General features: G+C 42.6%; 1 protein-coding gene across 2 annotated transcripts; it reads left to right on the forward strand.

Moving 5' to 3' along the window:
* Window positions 1-3,360: 3,360 nt before the first annotated feature.
* On the forward strand, window positions 3,361-9,600 carry LYSMD3 (LysM domain containing 3). 2 transcript variants are annotated; one of them, XM_069001680.1, is made up of 3 exons: window positions 3,361-3,434; window positions 3,632-3,907; window positions 5,878-9,600. In XM_069001680.1, exons 2-3 carry the CDS (start codon window positions 3,647-3,649, stop codon window positions 6,430-6,432), a joined length of 816 nt encoding a protein of 271 aa, XP_068857781.1. In that variant the 5' UTR covers window positions 3,361-3,434; window positions 3,632-3,646; the 3' UTR covers window positions 6,433-9,600. The 2 variants fall into 2 exon arrangements, with proteins under 2 accessions (XP_068857781.1, XP_068857782.1); XM_069001681.1 differs by lacking the exon at window positions 3,361-3,434 and having other exon boundaries at window positions 3,559-3,907.
* Window positions 9,601-9,732: the final 132 nt, after the last annotated feature.

Genomic DNA, 9,732 nt, shown 5'->3' on the forward strand with positions numbered 1-9,732 from the left:
AAAAAGTTGGGAAGATTGCTTTCTTCCTTTGAGCGGTAGGGAGGCAGCTGCTGGGGCTCATCTGGGCGGGGGGCACCGGGGGCCACGTGGCTGGGGTCTTCTCGAGGCTGGGGCCCTCTCGAGGCCGGGACCACACAGCCAGGGCCACCCGTGCGGTGCCGGCGGGGACCGTGTGGCCAGTGATGAAAATACAGCGAACAATTCCCTGACATGGAGCACAGACAAGATCAACCTTTTCAGTGCAGCAGAGGTCTATAAGAACTTTTCAACTGATAGAACTTGAGAACAATAATACCTACAGACAACAATTTTCTTCCGAGTCAGAGAAAAGGGAAAAGTGAGAACATGTGAGGAGAAGAACATAGCGGCACTAAAGTAGGTGCAAAGGAAAGAGGGGGAGGAGGTGCTTCAGGTGTCAGAGCTGAGATTCTTCTGCAAGCCCTGGGGAGGACTATAATACAACAAACTAATTCATGAGGTGCATGGGGGAATGCAGAGATCCACTCACAGCCCCTGAGAAAGAGTGTCCACACTAGAGTGAGTGGATGCTGAAAAGCTGTAATCTAGTGAGAAACTCCGAGAGAGAGGACCCTTGCTTCCAGAGATAGAGAACCCTTGCTTCCAAACTAGAGCAGCTCATCCTTAAGAGACTAAACCCCATGAACTAAAATGACCCGTGCTGGGCAGCTGTGGGAAGAGTGCTTGGCCCATGGGAGGGACTCAAATTACAGCAGGTTGGGCAGGCTGCTGTTTGTGAAAATTAGAGCTACATTAGAGAAATTCACAGAGAACTGTATCCCGCGGGAAGGACCCCACGGCACAACAGAAGAAAGAACTCCTTTCCCTGAATGAACTGAAGAAAGATTCTTAGAAAGTGAAAGACTGACCAAAACCCCATGTTTTGTTTCCTTGTGCTGTTGGTGGGAAAGAGGGAGGGGCTGGGACGAAAATAAAGTGTTCTAAAGGTTTATTTCAGTTCTCATTACTCTGTTTACTTTTCATTCTTTTACTAATAAATCTTCTTTATACTGTTGAAATTTTGAACCTGTTTTGCCTTGTAATATTTTCTCCCTAATCCTCATCTCAATTTACGAAGTTTTCATGTTAATTTCCCCTCCTCTGTTCAGCTATAGCAGATGAAAATAAGTAATTAGGGTTTTTTGGGGGTGCCTGGCACTTAACCAGTGTCAAACCCCAATTAGGTAAAAACTAATTTTCTTCAACTTAAGATTCCATGACAAAACTTTGGGTTTATGGGAAATTAATTCAATTTTGTCATGTTCAATATTGCTCTTTATGGAAATACAGTTGTGGAAGATTCATTCTGCTTGCATTTGGCATCCCCAGAAAGACATAAAATCATTCTGGGACTCCTACAAATATTTTCACACATTTGTCATATAATCTAACAATCCAAGCTTGTCTTTGTTGGATAGCAGCTTCTCTGTGGGGCTATATCTAAGCCTTCAGTGCAGCTGTGTTAATCAGCACAAGCTGTGCTTCTGACCCGTGATAAAAATAGAAGGCGTATTTCTGAGCAGGCTTTGATTAGGAAGATGGTATGAAAGAAGAAATTGCCTATCTAGGAGAAACCACACTGTTCACAGTTAATTACACCTGAAACACTCAGCAAGGAAAATGTTATGTCGGTCCAAGTGTCAAGAAAATATCCTCAGCAAGGCTATTAAATGGTTTAGAAAGTGTCCTGACTTGCAAGAAACTTAGGTTTGATGAAATTCTAACTACACTTGGTATTCACTGGGCTATTTTAACAAATGCAAAATAAGAAGGCCTGAAAATTAGCTTTGACTTTCGTTCCTGCAGGAACAAAACCACATTTAAATGCTAGTACTATTCCATGCTTCTTCACGAAGGGCAGTAATCAGACGTGCATGAAGTGACCAGCTTGTTATTTTATGCTGACTTCTGTACCTGAGAATATTTATATTCTTTCAGGCAAAACTCTGTGCTCTTGATAGAAATGTATTGCTCGTGCTGCTGATGCTATTCAGTTAGGGGGTACCTAGTACCTACACAGTCTTAGGAATACCTTTATTTTAACTGGTCCATCCCTCATCCACAACAGAATACTGTTTTAAGGCAGGTACAGATAAATGTATGTGTGTATATATATATGTATAGATATTTCTTTAAAATAGTCTGAGACACAAGAACACAATTTGTAATGGCACAATTTGTGCCATTTGTTTTACAATACCTGGAAATGTGGCTTCAATTAAGCTGCTGTGGATGTGAATGTGACCCTTCACAGAGCTACACAATTGTTAACTCTTATTTTTATGTCTTCAGACTCAAGTCAGCTAGTTTTCAAAAGTAAAGCCATAAAAAAATTCAGTCTTTTTTAGTATCAGACATGTTTCTAGCCACTTTGGTTGTTCTGGAAACATTGTATAGCAAGGCTCAAAAACAAAAGGGAAAAAAACCCCTTATTTAAATTTACTTTAAGATTAAATCTAATCTGTTTAGGAAGCAGACTAGCAAACACATTTGTCTTCAGCAATTTTTTTACAACATATTTAGCCTAACCTTAGAGCTGTCAGGTTTTTTAAGGAATACTGGTTTTGGTCCTGCTGTAATCAAGAACTTCCCTCCAAGTCTGTGTCAGGAGAAACCTACACTAGATTAATAGTTAAAACTGGGACATCTGCCTATTCCCTCAGCACCCCAAAAGCTGCTGACAGTCCGTTAGAGATAAAAATGATTCTACTAGAGAAGGAAAGTTGAAATATCTATAGGGCTTAATTTGTGGTACCTCTCTTGTGAGAAAGATCTATCAGTGCAGCCTGCACTTCTGTACGTCTGCAGTACTAGTCCTGAGGGGACGGGTGTGAAGGGATATAAAGAAACTGCCCGGCAACTTTTGAGGGCGCAGCAAGGCGGCAAGAGCCAGGCGGGACTAAGAGGTACAGAATGAGGAGAGAAGCTGCGAACCTAACAGGCTAAAAGGGTCTCAGAAGAACCCTCTTACTGACCCAAATACATAACAACTTCGTGTATCTGAGCAGCCTCAATTTCTCCAGAAGGAGGATCACCAAGAGTGATGTATTGATAAGAAAATCCCATAGCGGGATAGCACACGGGCGGCTCGCGGGAAAGGCGGGGGGTGAAGTGCGTCCTCGTCCCCAGCCTCGCGCTCCGGCCTCCAATGCCGAGAGGCTCACCACAGCGCTCTGTGGGCCGCGGCGGAACAGCGCGGGCAGTGCAGGGCGGAGCAGTACGGGGCAGTGCCGGTGCGGGCGGTGCCGAGACCGCTCTCCCGCCGGGCCCGCCCCGCCGGCTCCTCACGGCCGAGCCCCGGGGCCGCCTCCCGCCACCCCCGCCCCCAGGGCTGCGCGCGGCCGGCGCCGGGGCGTGGCGGCGCTGCGGACGTGGCGGCGCGGCCGCCATCGCGGCGGGTCCCATGTGGAGCGGGGGCAAGTAGAGCCGCGGCTCGGGGCGGAGTGGGGCGGTGGGGCCGGGCCGGGTCGGGCAGGGCACGGCACTGCTCTCACCTACCCGGGGCGGCGGGGTCGGTCGTTGCTGCGCCGGCAGGGAGCTGGGCGGGGGCGAGGAGGAGGGGCCGGCGTGGGGCTCCCCGCGGAGGGCGCTACGCTTGCGTTCCGTTCCACAGGGCCACCCGCGGAGCATGGCCGGCAGAGGGGCCGGCAGCGGCCCGCAGCCGCCCGCCGTGGCGCAGCCGCCCGCCGGCGGTCACCTGTACCCCTTCGTGAGCGCGGAGAGCGAGGGGCCCGAGGAGGAGGGCGAGGTGTCGGAGCTGCGGCCGCGGGGCAGGGAGAAGGTCCGGCGGAGCGCGTCGAGGGACAGGCTGGATGATATCGTCCTGGTGACGAAGGACATCCGGGAGGGGGACACGCTGAACGCTATCGCTCTGCAGTTCTGCTGCTCGGTAAGTGCCTGGGCGGCCCGGGCCGGCTGCGCGCGGAGGCAGCGCGTGGGAAACGCCGTATTTCTCAGAAGTGGAAAATGACGTCGCAGTGTTCGTGTTACAGGGTTCCGGTTCCGTGGGCTTTTCCCCTTGAAACTAATGCAGCTGTGAGAAACAAGTGCATAGCTTTGGTTGTGACACTCTCAGAGTCTACTGTTACCCTTAAAGCTATGCTGCAGTCACAGGTCGGCACTTCTCGTGGCATCCGCTGTTTGGGCTGGGTGATGAGGGGGGGATGTTGGTAAACGATCTTAAGGGTTTGTGTGGAACCCTTATTTCGTTAAAGTAGGGCGAGAAATTCTCCTTAATTTTCTTTTGAATTCTGCTAAATTGCCCTAATATTTTAAGCATGAGCATGCTGTACTTCTGGGAGCTTTCCAACCCCCTGCACCGTTCTTTGTGCTCACTACTACTAGCTCAGTTCTTACATTAGTCTGGTGAATGTCCCGCCTACCTAATAATTTTGGCCGGCCAGTACTGAGTAAGGCAGTGCCATTGGTCTTGAGTGATGTTTCCAGTTTTATCCGGAAATTAGCTGTGCGTGTTGGTGGGACTGACTGCTGAGTGCACAGGTGCTGTGAGGTCAAGTTCAAAATCTGTATTTACAGAATATGCTGTCATCTAATTCTTCAGGCAGAAACACAATTGGGATCTCCTGTTGTGACTTGAGGTATTAAAGTCTTGATATAACTATTTCCTGATCGTGACAGGCCTTAGCTTTGTTAATCAAATCTTGGTTTCAGAATCTACTGCAATTAAGTATTATGACTCAATCAGGCCTCACTAAAAAAGGAAGGATAACTGAATTGTGCTCTTTTTTGCAAATTTAAGAGAATGTGGAAGAGAGATCCTGGGGCTTGAGGCAGAAAGTATAAGTTGCATTGTGGTGGAATCATAAATTAGTAGGGTAAATGTTGCATTTGGCAGTCTTTTATTCTTATCTAATTTATTCCGCATTGTGCACATAACAAATATACTGTCATAGGAACTGAAAGACTTCTGCACATTAAAAAGATTCTTGTGAACTTGGGTACAGTACATCTCAAAATGGGCGCAGTTCCTGTGTGCTTTGCAGGTGTTGCAGAAAAGCACTGAATTATGATGTATTCAAAAGTACTTCATTATGGTGAAGTTTGTGGCGGTGCCTTCTATAGTAAGGGAGTTACCATCTGAAAATGAAACCAGTGATTTTCCACTTAAACTCCTGCAGAGTATTTCACATTACGCTTAAAATCTGAACTTAGTGAAAGCAAAATGGGATTCATTTTGAGCAAGAATAGGGAAAGGGGAGAGCTGACTTGGGTAAGATAGTTTAAAAGTTACACTTCTGCCTTAGTTAAGTTCTGTCTTAGTCCCCAGAAGTAGCAAAAAACCATGTGGCTAGATGAATTGCAAACTCATAATTTGTAATAACTCCTTACTCAGAAGTTTTCCACTGAATTAGAAATTAACAGTAATTTACATAATTTGAAAACAGTGAGGTAAAGTCTCATTCATTTCACAGAGATAATTGCCAACTGACAGTTGAACACACATATAAGTAAATATATCTGTGTGAAGTGACTTTTAATCTTCTTATCGATGTGAGGAGGTTTTTACATCATCATTAATGTTCAGATTTGGTCTTTGACCTTTCTGACTTCATAGTGTATGAATGGGCATCAATTTAGGGGAAAAAAAAAAAAGGTAATGGTAATATAAACCAAAGGCCTTGCCTTAGACTTAGACTTAAAATCTAAACTTCATTTGAACAAAATGAGATTCATTTTGAGCAAGAATACGGAAAAGGGGAGCTGCCTTGGCTAGGGCAAAAACAAAGACCTTGGCTTTTATTTCCTTACAAAAGACTTGTATTTCTTCAGGGTATAATACCATTAAGAGAGTTTTGGTTTGATGGAGTATGATGTTTTAGCTGTTGTTTTCATTTTTAGGTTGCAGATATCAAGAGAGTTAACAATCTTATCAACGATCAAGATTTTTTTGCCCTGAGGTCTGTCAAAATTCCAGTGAAAAAGTTCAGTGTATTGACTGAAACCCACATCTCTCCAAAAGGAAGACCAGCTCTTCGGCCTGCTCTGTGTTCCCCAGAAGTACAGGAAACTTCTCTTTGTGATAAATTCTCTGCTAATGAGACTGCTGGAAACTTCTTAAAAGAAGTCGATCGAGATATAGAAGAAATAGTGAAGTGCAATGATACAAAGAGAGAGAATCTGAATGAAGTTGTTTCTGCTTTAGCAGCCCAACAGATGTGTTTTGAAACTGATGGTAAAACTGAAAAATGCAAGGATCCTTACTATGGAGCAGACTGGGGTATAGGATGGTGGACAGCAGTAGTGATTATGTTGATTATTGGCATAATAACTCCAGTTTTTTATCTCCTGTATTATGAAGTTCTAGTGAAAGCAGATGTCAGTCACCATTCTGCAGTGGACCCTCCCCATTTCTTTGTCACAGCAGTATCGCGTCAGAAAGAAATAGAAAATTGAATAAATCCAGCAAATACTATAAAAGTTGATAATCAAGGAGACCTTCAGCATTAACAATGGAAGATCCTAGACAACTGTTATTTGTAGATACATAACATAACCTTAGGTAAAGGGGAATCCACGGAATGCAAAAGGCACTTGAACACAGAGAAAAAGTGTACTGATGTGTGACTTGCCTTTATGGGTAGTGTTCCACTACAGGGATATTTCTGGGGATCACATAATCTCTGAATATGCCTGAGACAGGCTATTTGCAAGACTGGGGTGTAAATTAAGGTATAAAGTAATCTCTGAAGCTTTGCACTTTTTTCTGTTTTGATAGGCATGTTTCTTAATTGATGATGAGGTGAAAAAATGTAGTTTGAACTAATACACAAGGAATCTCACTGTGAGTGTCTTTTACAGCCCACAAATGGGCAAATGGGGATATCTAACTTTTAAGCATCTGAAAGTATTTATAGAATTCATAGTACACTTGACATTTTAATATCAGGTTTACAGTTGTAAGTTAAAGTGGTGTTCTCATAATTTTATCTTTCCTATAGAGTAAGATTTTTTTAAAAACTCAATCATTCCATAATTAATTGCCACTATGAAGTTCTTTTTTACAATTGACTATTACAGGAGCAGTAGCAAATACTTAAACTGGAATCTTGAAATCTTGTGCCTATGGTCAACCCATTCTTTAGTACTTTTCAGTATAGGCAATAGGGTAATTTATTTACTCTGTGATTCTGTGCCTCAACACAGTCCATTTAGGAGTCTTTCTGAAACTTCACATTCTTCCTTGGCATCCTAGTGAAAACTGACTGGACTGCATTCTCATCTGGTCACCTGTGTGTAGAATGAAGGAAGAACCGAAGAAGCAAGGAAGAACCTTGCTTTAATGTCCCCAGTACTCCTTATTTTATGCTAATAGATTTACTTTTCCCCCCTCCGGTTAATCTCAGTTCAGAACTAACTGACTCTTCAGACAGCAGTCATGTGGGCACTGAGCATGTTAATGGTCTTGTGTCCATGAACCTCAAGCACTTAACTTTTTCCTGAAATGTCCTAGAAAACTTCAAATGGTATTTAATGCCTGCTAGCAAATTGCAGCAGAATAGACAACTTGCAGCTTCAGAATTGTTCTTTACATACTGCTGTATTCATTAACCACTGTGCTCCTGAATGTTTCTCTTGGAGTTTCATGATCAACCTTGGTTTTCCCCTCTTCCCCATCTGAAAATGCTACAAGACAAAAAAAACAAAAAACAAATAAAAACTGCACATCTCCGGACTCTTCATACACAAAGGAGGTACTTGTGTACTCAGAATACTTTTAAATAAAAACTGAGATGGTGCCTGTAATTTTTTTTGTTATATTTGCCTTGTGGAGCAAGAATTCCATTGCCCTGTTTAAAACAGTGTTTACTACCAAACTAACTGTTGAGGTATTCCGCAGTGCTTTATCAGATTCTGAGAGTAAAGACTTAGGCTCCAGCTATTCCGGGGACACCTGTTGCCCCAAGAAGTGGGCAGATAGTCTTCACTGGCATGCCAAGTGTATGAACAAGAATTGGCCAACTTGAATTATATTGGAATTGAGGCAGGCCAAAGCTTGAAGGAAAATGGTGTACAGTTAGGCATGTGAACTATGATCTGTGGCTTTTGAACCCTTTGATTAAAGGAGCATCTGTGGAGATAGTGAGCCTACTCATAGTCTCCACACTAGAAAGGGACTACAAACAGGCATGAACTTGATGGTATGCATAACACTTGTTTTCAAAGATCTGTTTAAATAGTAGTTCTTTTCATTAAGGGAATATGCCAGTAAGACAAGCATAAACACTGAGGTAGCAGTTCTGTGCTGTATGAAAAGATGCTTTGCAAAATAATTTATGGTGGCTATAGTGATACAGTTTCTGTGGTTAAAACTTTAAAAGGTGACTCGCAAAGAAAGCTTTGGCACATGAAAGCAACTGTTTTCTGTACAGGACGGAAGTTGGTAAATAATGTGTCAGTTTTTTGCTGCAAGCCTTTTTATTGGTTTGCTTCTTCCCCCATCATACTGTTGCTGAAACTCACCAGTTCTAATACATCATACTGTCATTTCTTACGGATTTGTCAAAGAACATTAAATTAGCTATTGTGATGATGCAGCATTAGCCTAATTTACAGCACATACCTGAACTGATGGTTGTTAAATTGCTATCAGTGCAGAAGTGAAATTAACTTCAGTTGTGGTTTGACTAGGTCAGGAAGGTCTCTGTCCTATTGATGTATGGCTACAGAGGTCTGTGGTGGTACAGCTGAAGAGCCCTCTGGTGTGTCCCAGACTTTGGGCTTTTACACTGTTGAAGACGTGGCTTACTGGCACTGAGTTAAGGATGATGAGCCGTGATTTACCTTAGGATAAACAGTCTCTGGAAAAACACAAAGGGACAGCTGTTTTATTGGACGATAGTCCATTCTAACCAAGTGCCTGGCATGTTTTTACATAGGTATTATGTAGAATATTTCATATAGTATATTTTTAAATACAGAGTTAACTTTATCAGAAGATGCAGTAGATTTCTTTTCAAGAGTGTCGGACTCCTGATCCTGGTAACCTACAAGCGTCAGCTGGCTTGGCTTTCTGCAGAACGCAGGGATCTTTACAGCTTTTTTCCAAAGTACAACACAACTGGTAATGCATCATCACATGTCAGCCCTGAATAAATAGGGTAGCTGCTCTGTGGGCAACTTAAATCTGATTCAAGTTAAAATCTGTGAAGTTAGTATTTTAGAAACTGACTTGTTAAACAAACAAACAAAACAAAAGACAAATAAAGAAAGGAAACCCCCAAAAACAAATGAACAAACAAAAGACAAAAACCCCACAAACACAGAATAATTGAGTTGTAAATCACCTTTTGGATTAATTGCAACACATTTTTCAAAAAGTGGGTTTTAAACTTAAGTGCATGTTACACTGTTGGATCATATAAAATCAAAATGTTTTTAATATGATATACTTAGGAGTAAGTTCTCACAAGTAGTGTTTGTAACTTTTATAAAGGCTGAAAATACAACTTTGTGAAATACTTCTGAGTGAGGATGCAAGTCTTATTTTAAATACTTCTGGTCCTCTGCTTTTAGAAGAACATAAGCAATATATGTAAAATAAAGATTTTATTTTAGACTGCAGTGAAAGTAGTGCATCTAATATATTCTTAGTTCTACGTGCTTTGTATGTTTTATTACAGCAGGCCACTACTTGGATTTGTTTAGGCCAATTTTTATGTATGATCTAAAATAAAAATCCTTGGACAGCAAGTA

The sequence above is a fragment of the Aphelocoma coerulescens genome, assembly GCF_041296385.1.
Source record: "Aphelocoma coerulescens isolate FSJ_1873_10779 chromosome Z unlocalized genomic scaffold, UR_Acoe_1.0 ChrZ, whole genome shotgun sequence".
Classification (NCBI taxonomy): domain Eukaryota; kingdom Metazoa; phylum Chordata; class Aves; order Passeriformes; family Corvidae; genus Aphelocoma; species Aphelocoma coerulescens.

Excerpts from the sequence above, each read along its gene's own strand:
- LYSMD3 (XM_069001680.1), top strand. The coding sequence starts at position 3,647 with ATGGCCGGCAGAGGGGCCGGCAGCGGCCCGCAGCCGCCCGCCGTGGCG. Across the intron at positions 3,908-5,877 it reads CTCTGCAGTTCTGCTGCTCG|GTTGCAGATATCAAGAGAGT; the intron begins GTAAGTGCCTGG and ends TTTCATTTTTAG.